The sequence below is a fragment of the Sinohyriopsis cumingii genome, unplaced genomic scaffold, assembly GCF_028554795.1.
Source record: "Sinohyriopsis cumingii isolate HCF-2022 unplaced genomic scaffold, ASM2855479v2 utg000441l, whole genome shotgun sequence".
In the NCBI taxonomy this organism is placed as follows: Eukaryota; Metazoa; Mollusca; class Bivalvia; order Unionida; family Unionidae; genus Sinohyriopsis; species Sinohyriopsis cumingii.
In genome coordinates this window covers 1,674,570-1,697,199 of record NW_028315899.1, presented here as the reverse complement: position 1 = coordinate 1,697,199, position 22,630 = coordinate 1,674,570, and the positions used below count along the sequence as shown (strand labels likewise).

The following is a 22,630-nucleotide window of genomic DNA, read 5'->3' as shown; positions in this document are numbered from 1 at the left end:
TTGACGTAAAGTATGTAAAGTTGGCATTAGAAACGTTTTCTATTGGAACGTAGTTCTATTACCTTTAGTTGATCAACTGTGAAATATTTCTTCAACAATAACCGAAAGCTTAGGTAATACCTACAAGTAAGTATTTATATTTCTTTAAACAGGACTAAAGCTTCACAGAGGAAAGTTTTAGCAAATTTTGGTGCGAAGTTTCACCCAAAATTTCCATCACAGAGACGGGACACGGACAGAAATTGCGGGAAAGGAACCTGGCCGTCAACAGCAGGCGGGATGTATAATGACTCTCCTGGAATTGATGTTCTAGTAGATTGGAAAGAAAAGGCGAGAGAATTGTTTTGTACACAAATAAATTTCATAATTTTACCAAAATAGCATTCAATTCATTCTCGACATAAATACGTATGGTCTTATTAGTGAAGTTTGCATCAATGGAGATGACATTTATGTATCTAGCACATTCAGACTCTGTCATTAGACTATAATTTAAATGATGCATGTACCTTATGGTGTTTCAATGAGTGGGTAAAAAGATATATAAGAAGTTAATTACTGTAGTCTCCATGCATTTAGGGAGATAGTAAGTAACATGGCAACCACAATTTGAATAATGTTCCATTTCTATGAGTTCATATAAATTTTTTAAAGTCTGTGTAACGTAAACTTATTTGCTACAAGAAGGAAATGTATGCAAAACCCAATCCTGACGCATCATTTTGTAATTTAAGTCAAAGAACCAAAATAGCAAGCGACATGACTGCACAACTTGAACTCTTTGAGAGGCAGTTGTCGACTAATTTAAATCTAATTTTTGCGTCTAGGTACCTTGTCCGGTTAGTGGGTACGTGATGAGAACCTGCACACCAGATGAGGTTTTGATCATACCTACAGGAGACCAATTTAAAGGTTACGAAGTCCTGATTCGAAATATCAATCCAAGCAGTGACATACCTTTTGACCAGGGGAAAGTAATGAATGCTGGAGAGGGCTTAGGATCTGGAAGAGGAAAGGGTATATGTGATGATAGTTATATTCATGTGGCGATTCGTCAGCGAGAGGGATCAGAAAAGTCGTGTTCTTACATCGATCCTTCATCGTTTGTTGACAATCCCAAGCCTTTTCCAAAATGGGAACAGGAGTGCAAAGAATTTACCTTTAAACACATTGGGGAAATCATTGAAGCAGGCTTGAGCGGAAAGGGATTTGCAGATCTGTTCGGAAAACTGATAAAAAGGGCCGTTGCTTGGGCTGCAGCTGAAATAATAGATAAAATATCCACAGCCTTTCCCGAAAGCCCGTTTGTACAAATGGCTGGAAAATTTAGTCTTGGATATTTATCCAAGTACAACAAAATGATAGCAAAAGTTTTCTTGAAAAACAGTAAGCATCAGTCATCAGGGACAGACTTAAACACTGCTTGTGGGCAACAGTCAACGACACAGTCTTCGCAAACAAAATCTGTGCCTACACCGTCCGGGTAGGTCTATATCCTTTCCTAAGTCATAACTTACATCTCTCCCATTCCTGTTTCTCCCTTGTCTGGTTCTCATTTCTGTACTTGTCATGACATCATCATAAATAATATAGACAGATAACGCACGTATCTCCTAATGTTTGTGAATTTAAGTATAATTGAATATTAAATTTTCTTTTAGTGATGAGTCGGATGACCCATCTGTATCCAAGAAAACCATGTCGCAAACATACGAAGCGTTGGAAATGGACCCAACCAATGGTAAAAATCGACTTCAAGCAATACAGTCTGCTATACAAAACCTACAAAAAGCAGCGTCAGAGCTTCCTTTGGAAAACATGGCTGCGATGCCTTTCGTACGTTACGGTCAGATATTGACCCGGCTTGATGTCCCATCTAGAGGTGGCAAGCAATCTATGCCCACCATGTTTCAAATGCTACTGTGGAAGGGTAAGTGCTTTCTCGTCATGCCTATAAACAAATAGTATGTTACGAAAACATTTGATAAAGAAAGGTAATACTTAAAACTCAAATCCGCTTTAACTAAGAACTATCTGTACATGTCCATTGCATATATGGTAAATGATATTTGAAACGATGGGTACCATCATGATTAATACAAGTACATGCTATAGAAGGTTTAATATTATAAGGAATTCCCTTTATCGGGTTAACTATTTTTTGAGCCTTTGTATCGACAAATTATATACAATTAATTGAGATTATATATGTGACTTTTATTCTTGAGAATCAAACTTCTTGGTGTCCTCTTATTAAGTCTGCCATGTACTTTGTGTCAGATATCATAATGTATGGATTCATTTCAGCTATACTACTTATCTCCATGCATTAAAACTAAAGAAGCTTCATTTATTCTTTATTCAGCATGTCCTACCTTTGAAAACGGACTGGTTCAAGGATACGGTCATATTTGCATTCCTCGTGAAGGATGCACGGGACTCAATTGCTCCATTAGCATCCCCAGTGGTATAACCACCTTAAAACTGCCTGTTACGGTTAAGTTTGATTTAGAGGCAATGATGTTTAGAATTGATGTGAAGAACGAATCGATCAACATTCCTATTGCTGGTAAGATACCTACTGATTGCCACCGATATAAAGATGTAGTGAGGAAGGTTGTTTCACGGAATAGAAATATTAAAATAAGTACAATGATAAAAGTGTCAGACAGACATGACGGTGGTGTGTACAAATCAATAAACAACGATAAGCATACTAATTTTTAATCAGTTGTGATCTGTCTCAAGCGCCTAATTAACAAAATCAAAATGATATTTAATTGTACTCCTTTTGGAATGAACTGATTGTTTAGATGTTACAAACAGTAAAGTAATTCCTATTTCCTTGAAGAATATAATACCTTATTCATGCTTATGACATCCGTCGAGGGAGCCGAGGTAGCTCAGTTGGTAGAATGTTGGACTCATAATTTAAGTGTCGAGGTATGACACCCGCCTATGCCAGATCGGATGAGCTAAACCCGTGCGTCTTTAGGATAAGATTATTTCCCCTTTTCTCGTCAGTCACGATTGAGCCGATATAGTGGTGAAACAGCCGTTAAAACCAGAAAAGAAAATCAAAGCATTCATCAGCCTTAAGATAGTATGTGTCAAATAACTAACTAACAGTGCCAATGAACGTGCGTACCAATTTTTCGATATAAAAAGAAATTTGTAACTGCTTTGTAACTTAAAATCACGATCCTGATATCGTATCTTTCCTCCTCTGTATTCCCTACAGTTTATTTAAATTAATTGACGCTTTTCGTAAGTTCAGTAGTAAATACAATAACTGCATATCTTTAGTGAAAGTCTGTTGAAGGCGTAAAACATATATTTAAGCGATTCTTTCAAGATAAGTTTGTGTTTTGTTCATCTGTTTATGTTTTATATTCAGTTTTGTATATACAGATGTAAGCATAATATTAATAAACTATCTTTTCCTGGTTTTTATTTTCGTGTGTGATATTAATTTCATTTCAACTTTCTTATCGTAACATTAATATAAGAGCTACATATTTCCGGTTAGTTGGATACTCAATTAACCTGTCAATTTTTTGCAGGAAATCCCGTAAACATCCATTTGAGGCAGACAATTTTAGCGGGATATACAGCAATACTTGTATCTCAAGCTACGAACATAACTATAGATCTTGGTCATGCTTATCAGTTAACACAGACCATGCACCTATGCGACGCGGAATTGACCTGCTTGCAAAATGTTGACATATTTCATGATCTTACATTCTTTCAACATCGTGGACGAATTGAAAGATCGGCTGATGGTAATGAAATTAAATGTTTGTTGTAAAAAAAGAAAGATCTAGCCAACCTAAATATTTATCAGCTAAAGAAACATATTACATTTATCATAGTTGCGAAATAATGTACATTACGTATATAAGACACGCCATATGAAGCCACAAAAATATAGGTAAAATTGAAAATTGTGACGTAAAGTTTACTTCTACAAATGAAATATACTAAGAATCCAGGCTGAATTGTTATCCAAAAGTTTTTCAATAAAATATAATTTTCAACACGTTTCATACATAGATGCATACTTGCATACATATACACATGCATATCTTTTTGCCTATCTCTTTATCTCGTTCCGTCAAAAAAGTCGTCTATTTGACATAAAAGGGCAATATAAAATGCCATTTATTGCAGGTGAATGTTCAGTTTCCTTTGGTGCAAACTTTGATGGCCATGGAAAAGTCAGCGCTGGGTTAGATATCAATAGTAATGGACAAATCGTTGGTGGAGGAATAAACACAGAAATTAATGTTGGCGACAATGGAAAAATAACAGGAGGTTTTCACGGCAACACAGATGGCACGTGGCACACAGATCTTGGCACAGAATTAGACGTAGGAGACGGTACAACAGTGAAAGGATCAGTTGGAGTCGACGTTAATAAAGATGGGAAAGTATCTTACGGTGTTGGTGTAGAGGCACAGTTTGGAGATAAAGGTAGTATCGGTGGTTTTGTCAGAGGCAATTCAGATGGCGAATTAACAGCTGGTATGCAAGGATCTGTGAAAATAGGAAACGACACTCTTAAAGGTGGAGGCTGGATTCAACACGACAGAAACGGAACTCAGGGTGGAGGTATGGCGTCTGTAGACCTTAATGGCAAGGGATCCATATCTGCTTCAGTCAATGCTAGTTCTGATGGGACAATCAATGCAGGGATGGGAGGAGAAATGAGGATTGGTAATACCTCTATACAAGCAGAAGGTCACGTTCATCACGATAAGAATGGTACAAGCGGAGGAATCTCTGTTGGGGCTCAGTTTGGAAATGATGGTCAGTTAAAGACATCATTAGAGGGAAATTCTAACGGTGAAATCATGGGCGGATTAGAAGGAGACATGAAATTAGGAAATGGCACATCTGTACATGGCAATTTATACGTGCATCATGACAAAAATGGAACAAGTGGCGGAGGATTGCTATCTGGAAACTTTGGAAAAGATGGACATTTCCAGGCCTCTGTCAATAGAAGCAGCAGTGGTGCAATTGACGCTGGTTTAGGAGGTCAATTGAACATAGGAAATACTAGCATCGACGGCGAAGCTCACATACATCATGACCAGAATGGAACTAGTGGCGGTGGATCTCTATCCGCGCAGTTCGGAAACAACAATAGTCTTGCTGCATCTGTTGAAGGTAACTCTGACGGCACAGTCAAAGGGCAGGTTGAAGGTACAGTGCACGTGGGAAATGGCACTTTTCATGGAGCTGGATACGTTCAGCATGACCGTAACGGAACAAGTGGTGGAGGCATGTTATCTGGAGACTTCGGTAAAAATGGACATTTCCAGGCCTCTGTCAATAGAAGCAACAGTGGTGCAATTGATGCTGGTTTAGGTGGTCAATTGAACATGGGCAATACTAGTATCGATGGCGAAGTACACGTACATCATGACCAGAATGGAACTAGTGGCGGTGGATCTTTATCCGCCCAATTCGGAAACAACAACAGTCTTGCTGCATCTGTTGAAGGTAACTCTGACGGTACAGTCAAAGGGCAGGTTGAAGGTACAGTGCACCTGGGAAATAACACTTTTCATGGAGCTGGATACGTTCAACATGACCGTAACGGAACAAGCGGCGGAGGCATGTTATCTGGAGACTTTGGTAAAAATGGACATTTCCAGGCTTCTGTCAATAGAAGCAACACTGGCGCAATTGATGCTGGTTTAGGCGGTCAATTGAATATAGGAAATACTAGCATCGACGGCGAAGCGCACATACATCATGACCAGAATGGAACTAGTGGCGGTGGATCTGTATCCGCCCAGTTCGGAAACAACAATAGTCTTGCTGCATCTGTTGAAGGTAACTCTGACGGCACAGTCAAAGGGCAGGTTGAAGGTACAGTGCACCTGGGAAATGACACTTTTCATGGAGCTGGATACGTTCAACACGACAGTAACGGAACAAGCGGCGGAGGCATGTTATCTGGAGACTTTGGTAAAAATGGACATTTCCAGGCTTCTGTCAATAGAAGCAACACTGGCGCAATTGATGCTGGTCTAGGCGGTCAATTGAACATAGGAAATACTAGCATCGAAGGCGAAGCGCAAATACATCATGACCAGAATGGAACTAGTGGCGGTGGATCTCTATCCACCCAGTTCGGAAACAACAATAGTCTTGCTGCATCTGTTGAAGGTAACTCTGACGGCACAGTCAAAGGGCAGGTTGAAGGTACAGTGCACCTGGGAAGTGACACTTTTCATGGAGCTGGATACGTTCAACACGACAGTAACGGAACAAGCGGCGGAGGCATGTTATCTGGAGACTTTGGTAAAAATGGACATTTCCAGGCTTCTGTCAATAGAAGCGACACTGGCGCAATTGATGCTGGGTTAGGCGGTCAATTGAACATAGGAAATACTAGCATCGACGGCGAAGCGCAAATACATCATGACCAGAATGGAACTAGTGGCGGTGGATCTCTATCCGCGCAGTTCGGAAACAACAATAGTCTTGCTGCATCTGTTGAAGGTAACTCTGACGGCACAGTCAAAGGGCAGGTTGAAGGTACAGTGCACCTGGGAAATGACACTTTTCATGGAGCTGGATACGTTCAACACGACAGTAACGGAACAAGCGGCGGAGGCATGCTATCTGGAGACTTTGGTAAAAATGGACATTTCCAGGCTTCCGTCAATAAAAGCAACAGTGATGCAATTCACGCTGGTTTAGGCGGTCAGTTGAACATAGGAAATACTAGCATCGACGGCGAAGCGCACATACATCATGACCAGAATGGAACCAGTGGCGGTGGATCTCTATCCGCCCAATTTGGAAACAACAATAGTCTTGCTGCATCTGTTGAAGGTAACTCTGACGGCACAGTCAAAGGGCAGTTTGAAGGGACAGTGCACGTGGAAAATGACACTTTTCATGGAGCTGGATACGTTCAACACAGCGAAAATGGCACAAGTGGATGGATCGGTACTATTGAGAATGACAAACACGCACGTGTGATACACGATAACAATACACGCAACAATGTAACAACTCTTTTAGATGGATCCAAAAGTAGAGATGAGCCAAATTTTGGTCCAAAAGTTAACAACGTCACTGACGATAGCAAAACATTTGGGCACAACATACGAAAAAGAACCTCAGAAAAATGTTCTTTTGACATGACAGGAAATTTTGATGCCAGCGGGAATTTCAAGGGTTTGGGAGTAGGCGCTACGATTCCCGGATTTGGAAAGGTTGGAGCCAACATTAATTTTCAAGATGGCCAAGTTGTTGGAGACATAAGTAAGTGATATGTATTTTATCTGTTTGAGTTCGTTTTAGCCAAACGTTGAAGATATGGAGAGCGAATATATGTCATGTATTTATCAGTAAATGTATTCAGTAGTTATCAACAGGACCCAAATATTTGTTTAATAGTAGCAAATTGATACATCGATGGAATGAAAATGATGCAAAGAACATCCAATATTTGCAATGAATACAGCTTTGGTTGAATACCATTTTGTTAAGGTGTCAGCTGCTTTTCAGATAATGATTATAATGTAAACTTCATCAACCATATCATTCCTAACTGTTAAAATTGTTAATCTTTCAATTAATGTAGCCGTTGTTCTGGATTTCAACTGGACATATCTTTACTGATTTACGTTTTCAGATTCAAATTTATAATTAAAATTATGCTAGTATCTAATTAATTTAATGCATATATTTTGACTTTAAAGCAATTGGCGATTTTACAATACCAATTCCAAACGCTGACAATCTCAACCTTGAGCAATTTAGACTAATGTCTGCAGAATACAATTCGGATGAAGATGAGACATCAAAGATACAAAATGATATGAACGACGGAATCCGACACAAGGTATGTTGATGTCAGTTTTGTTTGCATATTCTATCTCAGCAATTAGGTACCATAGGTAATGTTACCTGTACTATTATATTTAGTAGAATCATTCGGTTTGGTTGCCTGTATTTGATACAAACAAAAAACAAAAAAAAAAAAAAAACGGAGAACATCTTCTACTGAATGTGGCTATCAAATACATTCGCGTTTCTTTAAATAGAAAATAGGCAACAGCGAAATTCAGTATATTGCAAACTGTGATAAATTTTAGTATATATATTCAGCGATACCAGTGCTTAATTGATTGATTATTTATTTTTGTATAACTCAATCTGCCCCCCCCCCCCCCATGCATCGTACAGTATATTTGTTTCAGTGGAAGTTGTAAAATATTCATTCCTATTCATGATTATATGTATACATCATCTATTTACATCTGGATCTTTATTGTCTGAAAAAGATTTTTTGATGTAACGTATTTTAATACATAATTCGTAAACTTGTATTATATAACGATATTTAGAATATTATATCGTTCATTTCTTTATGCTAATCTTAGCAAAACAAATAACAATATTCACCGAGAAGTAAATTCAAGGCAGGTTGGCGATGAAATCTTATACCAAACATGAACCACAACGAATGAGTTCGTGTAGATGATTTCAGATTTATGTGAGTAATTTGAAGCTAAACACAAACTCAATCTGCATTTAAAATTCATTTGATGAAGACAAACATTCATGAAGACATTTTAGAACATTTTGTTTTATTTGGTAATTGTCTTTATTAATAATGATCCATGAAAGTAAAATAACATTTTTTATCTAACATTCTTCTTAAACTCAAAGTCCATCACACTGCATATAAATACTGTAATGCTATCCAACTGAATAAATTTGCTTTGTTTCGCTGTCACAGACTTGTTCACGTGGATATACTAGAAGTTCATGTTATGACGCCTGAAGAGGTCTTTTCTCTTGTTCAATGTTTTTAGCATTGACATCCTCTTTGGGAGACCTGTACAGTTAATTTATTAAATTAAGACCATTACTCGGTACCTTCGTTATAAACATTCCTTTTGCTGGCGTCACTGAGTCATTTCCTTAGTGTTAGATCGTATGATCTTTTAAGCCAACATCATTTCAGCTCGTCACGGTGGAGAAATCTGTTACTGTCGGATTGACGGTTGATACTTATGAGGAAGATGCACCTGCAAGAGATAAAAAGGATGGAGTTGAATACAAGGATAGGCATATCGACATTACTATTTTCCAGATAGGGTGGACATTCGGAGTGGGACCAATTGGCCTCCGTCTAGGTAACACATTTAGGGTTTCTGAAATAGAAGCATGTGTTGGCTCTTGATGTGAATTGCCAAGCTACGGAACTTTATCCTTTTTTATCATAGTCGCTGTAAAGTATAATGTGTATTGATAATTATTGTTTTAAGAGACACAGGATGCACGAACTTGAGATGCAAAATCTTTAACATTTTTTTAACCATAGTGTTACATGTTTAGGCTTTAATAAACAGTAACACAGAAAGAGTGCAAACAACAAGCTTTTTAAAATTTAAAAAATAATTTTTTTTCCCTGGAAAAATTCTGTAAAAATGAAAAAAGGAGAAGAACTTACGGTTTCAAGAATCAAATCCAAAAATAATCCAAGAATAATCCACAAATTAAATTGCAAAAGTCCTAATAATATATGTTCCAATAATTTCAAGTTCGAATCCTGATGGAAAATCCAAGATCGATGACGATGACGTATGCTGTAGTCTGTACTGCTTTGTATTTTATATTTCCTTGTAGAAATACAAACAATGACACGCCGGTGTTGGAAATCCAAATTAAATTTGTAAGCAATGTCTTTTCAAAAATTTCTGTGTAAGCACTGCTCAAAATATTTCCATGGAAAAAAGAATTAATCCTTTTGAAATCCAACTGATCTGAAGAAAATATTAACTCAAAATCTGGCCACAACAAAATAACTTGACATCAGTGTAAAAAGCCCAAAACTGAGAAATCTCTCTCTAAGCATTTCTATTAAAACTAACAAATGCGCAGTAATGGAAAAACCGGAATTGCAAAATCGGAGGGTGGGTGGGTAGGGGCACGTGATGGTGTTTATCTAACGTATACCAAAAATGACACTGACGAAAACCAATCATTTTAAAATAAAATAGAACTTGTTTACGAAGGTTGCTAAAAATTCTGAATCAAGGTCAGGAATTAGATCAACACCTGGTGTTTACAAAAAGAATGATTTAGGTCAACCGATTTTCTGGATAATTATCATCTCCGGTGAATAAATTTACATTATAATAGCATATGAAATGATTAAACATTTAAAACTGACAAACAATTAAATTAAAATAAATATGAATTAAATCAGATATATGGAACACTAATTCTGCGATATTCATAATATAGACTTGCTCACAAACCATGTGTGATAAAAGATCTTAACACAAGTATATGGTCTTCGTGCAATACGAACTATATAAACGCATATACCGGTATTGGTTGAAATTCCCCTGTAATAATTTAAAAACTTCTCAGCTTTTTATTTGGTTATAAACCATGGCGCCGATGAAGACCACCTGGTCGGAAGGTCTGTCGGTTAGGCAATTTAATAAAAAACAATGCATCAATTGTATTCTGTGTGATTCAATCGAACTTACAGAATAATTTTTACACTAAAAACGCACTTGAGTTTAGTTTCACATCTGAAATTGTCATTACCATTTACATTAATTTTAAGGAAATTTATCTTAGGTGCATAAACAAACGTGATTTGATCTGACTTTCATGGCTGTATTCATTTGCACAGAGGAAAGGTTAATAAAGCATATTCACACCTTATTGACACGTCAATACGTTTGAGAACATTTAGCTGCATATTCGTATCGTATTCATGTGATTAACATTAAACTTTAATTACAGTAAAGCGAGAATTGTATCTTCATACGTACCAGCAAGGACAACTGGCTTGATTTATTGTGTGTCCATTTCTTTCGAAAGAAATCTACAGTCAAGCTCAAATAGAAAAAATGTAAACAGGTGGCTTAGATATCCAAGTGAAAATGCAAACTAATTACATCATATGGTGTATATTGTCACGGTATGGTAGAGTTGGCATTTGTTACATGCGATATGCTGCAGTTCCACAACCTAGACATATAGTCCCTTGTTCTGAATAAAAACGTTGATTGCAAAAGAAAGAAGCACAATAACTAGTTACCTAACCTTTAAAAGAGAAGACAGAAAGTGTTGGATATTAATTACGACTAATTATAAAATAAATTATTAGAAATTACATAATATTTTTTGGCAAAATCAGGTGTTTGCCAATCAATGCGAATATAATCTAAAAGAGACAACTGAAGGGTAAATATATCTAATTCCTTTTCTTAAATATGTTCATCTTCTGGCTATTCAGTTATTGACTTTTATAAAGGAATATAGACAATAATAAGGGAAATGGAGAATCAACATGCGTAAGGTTAGTAATCTATTGTAGTTCAGCGTGTTCTTCTTTTGTATATTCCAGAGACATACGGTAATCTATTGCATATTATTGACAGATTGAAATAAGATTTATACGTCATACCCTTCTTTTAGCAAACTTTATAACATCTGCAGGCAGAAAGATTAGTAACGGTTTAAAGAGATGCATACTTTTCATTTTTGGCAACTATAGACTTTGGAGCGGGAGGAGCCATTGGCATGTCGATGTGGTCTGATGTTAGGGCAAATAGTGGATCAGCCGCTGTAAGTTTACGTCCTAAATTTATACCCATTTATCTGTCTACTTATCTACGTAATATCTACGTGTTAATTTTTTTTGAGATAAAGAGAAAGAATTAGTAAGAGAATAATATATGTAGATGTAGATTTACATATTTATAGAAATGTTCAAGATGATGACTGTTACGATAAATATGTCATGCAATTTAGATATATAAAGATGCGATATTTTATAGTTTCTAGGTTTGCTAAAACGTTTGTTTGCATAGTTCCTTGAAAGCAATTTTCTAACTTTATTCTCCATAAAGATATAACAAATACAATTAGGAAATAATTCCTCCATATTTGGAAGTAAAGTATGTTTTATCTAATTATTCACTTTTGTAGTTTTCCATCGGTCCTTGGGTGTCCGGCATGGTATGGGGAGGTATCACCCTCGACCTGGGAATTGCTAGTGGGGGACTAAAACTAATTGGTTATATTCTCAAGACCAAATTTCCTGTTACCGAAGAAACACAGCAAGGAAAACATCCAGTGACGGTCGTGTACGTTGCATTTTGATTTGTACATTAATTTATATTGTAAACATATGTTGATGTTATTATATAGCAATAAAATGAAAATACCCCAGTAGTGATGACCACTAGATATTTATTGTTATCGGTATAGCACATCCTTCACTTCATTTCTGGACAAGTTTCTTTAAGTCATTTGCATAAAATGTCAAAGAGCTTTGGAACTTAAATCTATTTGTGTACATCTTAAACATTTTCATGATTTTGTTGTCTAGTCTAAAATCAAACAGCTTATGTGACTGGAACATATGTATTCTTTGGGTTATTTTTTACGTCTCAAAATCGCTAGTCATATAACTGGCAGCCACAATTCGCATTATGTATTTAGAGCCGAGCCACCAACCATGATTCACCAAAATGTCTGGTATTCTTTCACTCATCTCATACTACCGAGATGAAGTGTGCCAGATCGTTATTTATTACCTAAATTTCTAAAACTCACATCTATTTCTCGTATTCGACGTGAAATAAATATCTTACTTTCATCAATGATGCGGTGTGCAAATTGAAGATTTCAGTCTTATATTGATATGTCTATTCCAATGACAAATGTAAGATATATATCGGAAAGCTTGTTACAACAACCGCACATACTATTTCACGTGAAATAATATACCCTGAACTGTTTGTTATCATTTGCGACACTTGTACGTATTTCACAATCTTTATTTTCTTTTGTAAATTCAGAATGAAAATTGATCTGGAGTTAACGCCTATTGAACTGAGTTTGAGAGGGTGGGCAAAAGTATTTGGAGCAAAAGTTTTTGACAAGCGTCTGTGGTCGTGGGCCTGTGAACCAATCACATGGAATATCCTGACGAAGAAATTTGTGGACAATGACCAAGACGCACCACAATTCATAAATGGTGGATTTTGTGGCAATACGACGAGGTTAAAACGTTCTGTCGACGAATGCTCAGTGAAACAATTAATCGACCGTCATCCCACAGATCCGGCATTCCAAATCGAGGTTTATACAAATGATGAAAACAGTGTTGTTACACAGTTTTATGGAATTGGTACATATCCTGGCGGTACTGACGTTGTCAGCTGGACAGAGTTCAGAGGATCAACGCAGGTTGTTCCTATGCAACTGCCAAACGGTATTCCGTTGTATTTTACAATAAAAGCAGAAAATAGTCAGGGTTTAAAATCGTACCTAAAATGCAAACTTGACACTTACGATACCACTCTTCCTGGTGGTCGGGTGGAAGCCAGTCATCCGTTTACAAGTCTTCCAAACCAAATTGCCGGAACTGTAATAATGATCGAGGATTCTCCTGTGATAGAGGCATACCATGCTTTAGGTTACAGTCCCGGAGAATACGGAACGCAAGTTACTTCGTGGCAAACTTTAAACCTGGGAAATTCAGCCCTTCAGAAAAATATGAACTCGGACTTAAAATACTTCTCTAATCCAAGGGATGGAAGGTTGTCCACACCACCAGTGAAAGTCATTCAAATAAGGCAAGTGGAGGGCTGTGCGAGTCAGTGTAAACAATATGGACCAAAATGCATGTCTTTTGATTTTGAGGAGACATCCGAATCATGTAACTTCCACGACTCAATTGAAGGTGGACAAATCAAGCTTCATATCGATGGGAGATACAAGAACTACGAACGTCTCGATGTCGGATACACTGCATATGTTTCCTACAATAACATACATATTCAACATGGAGCAATGTATTACATAAATGCATTCATAAAGAATTCATTGCACTATGTATCCGTTTTGCATTCGGGAGGTACGATGGCGGACTTCACTCCTCCTGAACCTGGAAATGTTGGGCGACCTGTAAAAGATGCTATGGAGGTAATGGGATGTAATGCATCTGTGATCCAGAGATGCGAGCAAGTAACATGGCTACCAAATCATAGGTAAGCTATAGAAGCGCGCTTATGTGCTGATGCTCCATACTCATGTTGTTCCCAATGAATATAATGAATGTTTGCTTGTGTAAGACCATTACGCTGGTTACTTTCTTTTGTTTAGTTTTTTTTTTATATTATCAAAAACATTTTGTTTATCATTACAATTAGGCATGATTGTAAATTAAGACGAATATTTTGTTCATTAAATTAAGCTAATTTTGTCAAGTCAAATATTGTTTCTATCACAGAGCAGATTTCTGTCCCTTTAAATGCTTTATACGTTTTACTAATTTCCACAAATAACGCTATGTTATTTGCCATGGAGATTTTAATCTGACAATATCATCTGTATAACATATCCCATGGGGTAAATTATAAGAAAAAAATGTATAAATATCATAACTTTTATCGACTATGGTTTCTTATATTGCAGGAAAATAATCGATGGTTCAGATGGAACAACTCTCTTTAATGGCCACAAACCACTTCAAGAAGTGAAATATACCATCTCAAATCACTATATCTCAGGTAAAACGTGAAACATGCTAGTACGGACGAGGAATACGTAACTGATTTGCAAACAAGAGCGTCCGATTGGTCTTTACACGACCATATCGCAATTAATAGAAAATTAACACTTTCATAATCTGAAGATACACTATTAAACGAAGTAACTTGATCGATTGTAGCTTTTTATAGATGACTTTACATGACTCAAATGAATATAGTTAGAATATTTTCACTTATTTTAGTAAGGATGATTTTTGTATGGATACAATTCTTTTCAGAGCTTTTGATCAGAACGAGGGCATGTTTTAATAAAGCAGCCAAAAGCTGGTATACATAAACAAAGATCTTTAAGGAAATTTCACTCAGTAACTATGTTTCCCTCTCTAACTTAACGCATGACAATCGTTGGCGAATTAACATTGAATTATCAAAATATTTATTACGGGTATGGCGTGGTCATTTCTATCACGAGTGTGGCAAGACAACGTCATTTTCATTGCAGCAAATTGGGATGGATTTCATGACGAGGAAAGCGGTATATATGGTTTCACCTGGGCATCAGGAACAAACATATGTGGTACCAATATACTTCAATACACTGATCCCCATGCCCATCTGAGTAGTTCAAAGTTTTGGACATATTCCGGATATGCCAAGGATTTGCATTTACCCGATGGTCAGTACTACGTTACGATTCAAGCCGTCAACAATGTTGTTTCTGGCGGAGCCATGGTTACAACAGTGTGTCATTCGACGCCAGTAACAGTAGATACCACCCCACCTGTTTTCTCTGAGGTAAGCGATGTGATGTATGATGAGGATTTTGACATTTTGGCTGTGTATTATAATGTTTCTGATCCACTGTCCGGCATCCTACGTGTCGATTTCGGACTAGGAAGAACGAAACATGACGTGGAACTTCGACCCTATAGCAGGCATAACTACATGGTCAGGGACGACCCATTCCTAGTTATCGAGAACTTAGATTTGGAGCCGGGTATACCTGCATGGATTCGACTTCGAGCAGTTAATAATGGTATGTACAACACATTAGACAACGGGGTAGGTATATTGTAATAAATATATTCTTTGATAACTGTTGGACGAATGTAGAGGGGTCATTTATGACAAATTATTGGATAATGTCTTTTCACAGTTCGGCGCTACAATATTTTATAGATTACGTACTGCGTAGAATGTTATCTTAAATTACGGTACGCAATTAACTGTTTCTTCTTCAAAAAGTTACATGATGAGAATACGTGTGGTATATCCACTATCTCACAAATCCAGCCTTCCCAAACTTGCTTCAGTATCAGAAGGTGCCAAAATCGTCTGTTTGTCTCGATTGAGGTTGGACAAGATTGATATTTCTTTGGATATGTAGATTGTCGCCAAATTCCATCCATACTTCCGCTTGTGGTAGGAAATACTTTCTTTTTCACCTCGCAAAACCTACTCCACTGGTACGTTTTCAGCATTCGAGCGATTCGTGTAGCGCATACTAGAAACACCGAAAATTGTTCAAAAACTGAAATACACAATTATAGACAAAATTTCAGTACACACATACACACACACACACACACATATATATATATATATATATATATATATATATATATATATATATATATATATATATATATATATATATATATATATATATATATATATATATATATATATATATATATTTGGGGCCCCGAGTGGTCTAACGCGCTCTCCGTTACAGATCACTGACATCTCACCTCTGTCTGCGTGGGTTCGAATCTCGGATTCGGCCAATATGGGTATGTGAGAAAGCTTGCCAGTAACTTCTCGTGGGTCGATGTTTCTTTCTGGGGATTTTCCCGGGTTCCACCATTAAGACTGGCCACCATGTATAGCCTATCGTGTGCTGAAAAATGGCGTTAAGCCTTAGAAAAACAACAATATATATATATATATATATATATATATATATATATATATATATATATATATATATATATATATATATATATATATATATATATATATATGACGCTAACATCGAAGTTATGATTTGAAATTGTCCTAATATACTAAAAAGCAAATTGAAATATTGATTTTAACTATTTTAAGACCATTTATTTACCTGTTACCTTATGGTCACAAAATCAATAAATGCAGTCCAATTTGCAGCCACTGAGGTCGACCACCCCAGGATCGTTTGCGACATGGTGGAAGACAAAGCACAGAGAGGCAAGTGAGAGTGTTCGTCCAGCGGCAAGAGATGAAACATATCTCTCTCTCTCTTAATTGCATATGCTAGCTTCTACTAACTTCGTAGGCCAAACTTATCGAACTGTGACATGTATACACCTAAGTCGGAAGGTTTTGACCATGTACCAGAAATATAATATGTTCTGGGTTTTAAAATTATTCATTAATACGCTTTGGAACCTAATGTTTAAAACCTCATTGTCTTACATCTAGTACAAGACCTGTTTTCACGTTGTTACAGATACCTTCGGCAGAGCAGCAAGCATTGTCTTGTCTGACGACCCGAACTAGCCGCAGTTTCACCGCGTTGGTTAAACAACGGCTCATGCCTTCATTGCTTAAAACGACTTCCATTCATAGAAATCAGCCTTCGGATTTGAAACCTCTTTTAAGCTATGGCACGTGGCCGCATGGCTATCTACACGACACTGTACGGGCTTTGAACTAGTACCTGAAGCAAAGGAAGCCGAACACAAGAGGGGGATCTTGCTTGTGCTTGTCTCTAGAATACGGAAGGGACGATATATCAGCTCAAACACCATTGACAACCTTCAGTAGCTTATCTGCTCTATCACTTATCAGAAGTAATCCAAGACTAATTTAATATTTGGTGCATATCAGCTCACAACGTTAGGGCGTTCACCACTAATATAGCATTTTGAATGTACGCGTATCCTGGCTGACATTATCCAAGTCGTGGGATGGAAGGAGGAGACGACATTACATTTGCCTCAAAGATCTTTTATTCCAAAGACTTAAGTTTACTTGGTAAAACCTATCGCAGCATGGAAACAGTTTACTTTTCTCTGTCGTTCATTAGTTTCAAACTCTGTTTTCCCTGCACGTTAGTCCATGCGTAGCCATATGCCAAACATAACCCGTATCCGACACGAGGTTCAAAACAACTTATCCTACATCAACGGACTATAGACAAGGTTATCGCCTGGATGACGCAATATAATTCCCATCACCTTTTAACTATTCTCCTATGGTATATTTGATTGAGTAATGTATCTGAATAAGAAAGCAATTTTGTTAATAAAATATGCATAGTCGATACTAATTAACTGATCATAGTACGGACACTCCGTCTATGATGTTCGAGCAGTTACATCCCTGACAGCACATCTGCTCCAGTAATAAGTGAAATCTGGGTGAGGTTTGGCCCCAATTCCTTCACTCAGTGGAGTTCATCCTACGAACGCAGACTTCTTTAGCACTTTTAGTACTACAACACGCTTGGGAGAACTGGTTTTGCGAGGTAGTGGATATACGTTTGAGATATTATGATCGGGTAAGTATTATATAAAAAAGTTTGCTTTTCGAAACAAAATTGTTTTTATAAATTACGTTGATTCGGAAAGATGAAAAAAAAATTTTGTTATATTACTTTTGTAATGCTTACATACAGTCCTTTACAAATGATATTGATCTTTGTTAGACTTATAAATTACCTTACGTTGGCGATTGTGGTAATTCAAATTGTCCTTTCATACTTTTAGTGGAATTGTTTGGTTCTGGTCATAGCAACGAGCCAATCATGGTTGATAAAACACCCCCATTGCCCGGCAAGGTTTTGGATGGAGATGTATTGGGACAAGACCGAGAGTATCAGCATGACACGGACAAGATATGTTCCCAATGGATATATTTCTATGATCCAGAGTCTGGGATAAACCAGTAATTAACATCTATCGAACGGACACATTGAAGTTGCTCTGTATTTTAATTTGTAACTTGCTGAGATTTGCCCCATGTAGATTGCAACTCTGACACAACTTTTCTAAAGTCGTGTCAAAGAAAGTACCAACCACATATTTTCGAAAACGAGGATGCTAAAATGAGTCGCGGATCTTTATCATGACTATTCCAGACAAATTAATATTTATATGTGATTGGAAAGCACGACGTAATTGTTAAATCATACTACGATAATATATTTTGCATTTGTTCATAACGTGTTCTAACACATTGAGGAAAATAAAGAAATGTTACCACTCTATCACTTACATTTTTCCATTCCGATTCCCTTTATTCATGTCAAATACACTTTGTGGTAAAATACGTAAAACGGTTTCCTTTTGGAAGTTTTATTTACGTTTTTTTAATGCCTCGTATCATTTCAGATTTATTTGGGGAGTCGGCACTGTCCCTGGGAAAGATAATATTCTACCGTACAGAAATTTGTCCTCGACCACCAAAAGGTCATGTCATGCCGCAGAGCTGAAGCACAATGTGACATACTATTCAACTATCATCGCGTACAACGATGCTCTGAATGCGAAAAGGTGTAACAGTTCATCTAATGGAAGTCAGTATATTAGACTCTCCATCAATCAAAACTGCGTATTTCATTTCAAGCCCCTAAAACTCCCTACATGTGTCAGAGTATATCCATATGGATTTATCTAGAAAATGCCAGAAAATATTTTTGTCCTCTCTCCGGTATCACTGCTTCTTTTAAAGCTATTATTAGTAAGCTATTTGATAATATGCACCGAGTTACTGGTGCCGATCCCTGTCTATCGGTGACCATGTTTTCTAATCTCAGACATAAGTATAAAGTTTCGTTCCAAAAAGATACATAAATGTTTTCTACTGTTTGTGGTTTTGCGTTGTCTTATATAAAAAGATAGGTTTACTTGTCATAGTCTAAGTAGGATGGGTCGGTTTGGTTTAGGATTTAAGCTTAAAATATATTTGAAACATTATCTTGATTTTCCATTTTTTGCTTTTGTATGGAGGACGGTGACAAGTTTTCTTTGTTTATTTCAGTTTTGGTTGACACCACACCTCCTGAAGCAGGATCAGTCATTGATGTAGGCAACTATGAAAATACAACGACTGATATTGCATTTTCATCAGAGAGTGCTACAGTAAAGGCATCCTGGAATAATTTTTCCGATGCAGAAAGTTCTATAGCCAGCTATACTGCTGATATATACATCAACAGAGAACATGTGAAAACCTTGCACACAGGGACAGACACTAATTTATTGGATCATTCCTTGTCCCTGAAACATTTGGATAATGTGTACATCGACGTTTTGGCGCTCAATGGAGCTGATTTATCAGTGAGAGCAGTTTCCGATGGGTTTTTAGTGGATCACACACCTCCAAATGTAATTTTTCTCGAGGACTCCGTCAATGGTGAAAAATTTCAATCCGATAAGTCAAAGCTCAGTCTTAGATGGGACTTTGAGGATGCCGAATCTGGGATAGCAGAATATCGATATGTGGTGAACGAACTATACATGGGTCGTCACAGAGCTATTGTACCGAAAATTGGAAAATTTGAAACATTAATTCCTTCGGCAGCATCTCTCGTTAATCTTGATCTTCATACCCTTAACCTGTTGGATGGAGCTTTATATACAGTAAAAGTAACGGCGCTGAATAAAGCTAGGCTTTCCTCCTCTCATGAGTCGGCCGGCATTATCGTAGATACTTCACCGCCAAGTTTGAGCAAGGTGAGGTGCTAGGTAACATCTGTACGAAAGCTGGTTTTCAGGGATTGTTGTGAAATGTGATATGTCTTAGGATCAATGCATTGTCTATTGATTATCAAATTTTTGCAATTGTTGAAAACTATTTTATGGTTTTGACAAATGTTAAACCAATCAAAATCATCAAAAATCTATATATTTATTCACCAGTTATTGCTAAGCGGCCACAGTGCGGTCTTAATGCGAACTTTACATTTAAAATACAATGCAGATATAACTGATACCAAATAGGCTAGTAATTCAATTTATATACAACCAGGATAGAAAAATTCCGACTGAGATGCGATTCTATATATCCGGAACGGATAGCAGAAGAAATGTATACTCAGATAAGTATTTCGATCACAGCCAAATTATGCAAAATTGTCAAAATTGGGTTATAATGTTTCTTCTTAGATGAATTCTAGTTAAATATATAAGTTTAAAATGGCATGCCCCACAATGCATAATCGGCATGTTAAAGATATATGTGATATTTCATATATCGTCATTAGTTTTGAAAGTCACTGTTTCGAGTCTGCGTAACGTCATTTGTCTATGTAGTAATAATTATTTTATGAGTATATAATTTCGGCAATCGTTGTCTACAGGTTCACATAGGTCGGCCAATGGATGAAGAGGAGCTGGACGAATCTGGGTACGTTTTACATGCAAGTCAGTCAAGTATTACCGTGAGCTGGAGGGCATTTGACCCAGAGAGCGGAATAAAGACAGTCCTGCTGGCTATTGGAACTATCCCTGGAATCATGACAGGCACTGACGGCTTATTGACAGTCACTTCAGACGATTCTGTAGCCGAACTATCTGGATTAAATCTGCAACCTACTACTGGAAATGAAAGCATATACTACGTATCCGTCCAGGTTGTAAACAAGGCCGGTTTAAAGTCCAATGTTAACTACTCCAAGCCAATAAAAATTTTAAAAGCCAACGTGGCAGGCACAGTGTATGATGGTACCATTGAACTTGAAGACATTGACTTAAGCTCAGATGCCACAACAGTAGCTATGTCATTCAGTGGCTTTGAAAGTGAAGCTTGTAATATAATTGGCTATGAATGGGCAATTGGTTTCTTGTCTTACGGATCTGATGTTCTTCCATTCACGGACTACGGTATTGTCATGATCAATGAAACATTTGGACATGCACAGATTAATCTACAGTTGTATGAGAACCAGTTATACTTTTCCACCGTCAGAGCGCGAACAGGTCATAATTGTCACGAGCAGTATATCGTGTCTTCATCTGACGGGTTCAAAGTTGATACAACTGGACCACGAATCGATATCATTGCAGCTAATAATACATATGCTTCTGAGGCTGTTTATGACCTTTTCAAAACATCATACCAAGATCAGACAGACAGTATACAATTGACGTGGAATGTGACGGATCTGTCGGGTGTGAACGATGTAATTGTATCAGTGGGGCATCTTCCATACATTCGAGACAAATATAATGCAACAAAAACTAAGTCAAACTCTATCACACCAGGAGATGTAAAGCTTCAGCCGGGTGAATCAGTTTTCGTTAATATATTAGCTACCGATATGAGTGGACTAATGACGGAGCTTTCGTCACCAGCTATTGTGACTGACGTGTCCTCTCCTGAGATTCATGACTTTGCTTGTACTGATTACATATCAGTCTACAAAACATTGCTTACTTGTACGTGGTCAAAAGTCGAGGAATATGAAAGCTCAGTAGAGTCCATGTCGTTTGCAATTGGTACTAAGTCACTCTCTTTCGACATTGCTAACTTTACAAACATTCCTCTCGATCGATTTGGATGGACGAGAGACATGCATTCGTTTGTGGGTAGGGATAATGTTAAAGCGATATTTACAGCTTTTAGAGTGCGAAATATTCTAGGACTTATAAAAGTCTTGGAATTTAAGACAGTAGTGGACAAGACACCTCCAGTTGGCGGGGTCCTCATATTCACGACACAAATGGGTGGTACTAAAGATATACGCAGAGAATTGTGTCAGATACCTACAACCTATGTCGAAGTTAATGCAACTGAACCAAAAGATGAGGAATCTTCTATTGACAGGTACTTTTTGATTTTTATGTTTACTCAGTTTGCTGCATTGCTTCCAAATCTTACTTTCCTTGTTTAGAAATTGTACCATTCATAGACAGATATCCAACACAGTTCGAGTACATTTTACTTTCTGAAAGCAAAGCCTAAAATAAAATTACTGATTGATTTACTTCAGTTGTTGGTGACAATTGTACGGGAAAGATGAATACTCATAAATTAGTCGTCTCCTCTGTGACAGTTACATAGGAGGAATAAAAGAAGGAGGA

General features: G+C 37.1%; 1 protein-coding gene across 1 annotated transcript in view; it reads left to right on the top strand.

Moving 5' to 3' along the window:
* LOC149774052 (uncharacterized) overlaps positions 1-22,630 on the top strand; it is a 66,988-nt gene that overhangs the window by 28,050 nt on the left and 16,308 nt on the right. The window contains exons 24-40 of the mRNA XM_089945869.1: positions 153-330; positions 828-1,483; positions 1,662-1,930; positions 2,366-2,569; positions 3,564-3,785; positions 4,174-7,290; positions 7,731-7,873; positions 9,002-9,173; positions 11,558-11,628; positions 11,992-12,149; positions 12,867-14,060; positions 14,488-14,582; positions 15,067-15,600; positions 18,314-18,491; positions 18,938-19,122; positions 19,587-20,281; positions 20,908-22,373. Coding sequence (XP_089801995.1) covers positions 153-330; positions 828-1,483; positions 1,662-1,930; positions 2,366-2,569; positions 3,564-3,785; positions 4,174-7,290; positions 7,731-7,873; positions 9,002-9,173; positions 11,558-11,628; positions 11,992-12,149; positions 12,867-14,060; positions 14,488-14,582; positions 15,067-15,600; positions 18,314-18,491; positions 18,938-19,122; positions 19,587-20,281; positions 20,908-22,373 — 9,537 coding nt within the window. The remainder of the gene's footprint in view (positions 1-152; positions 331-827; positions 1,484-1,661; positions 1,931-2,365; positions 2,570-3,563; positions 3,786-4,173; positions 7,291-7,730; positions 7,874-9,001; positions 9,174-11,557; positions 11,629-11,991; positions 12,150-12,866; positions 14,061-14,487; positions 14,583-15,066; positions 15,601-18,313; positions 18,492-18,937; positions 19,123-19,586; positions 20,282-20,907; positions 22,374-22,630) is intronic.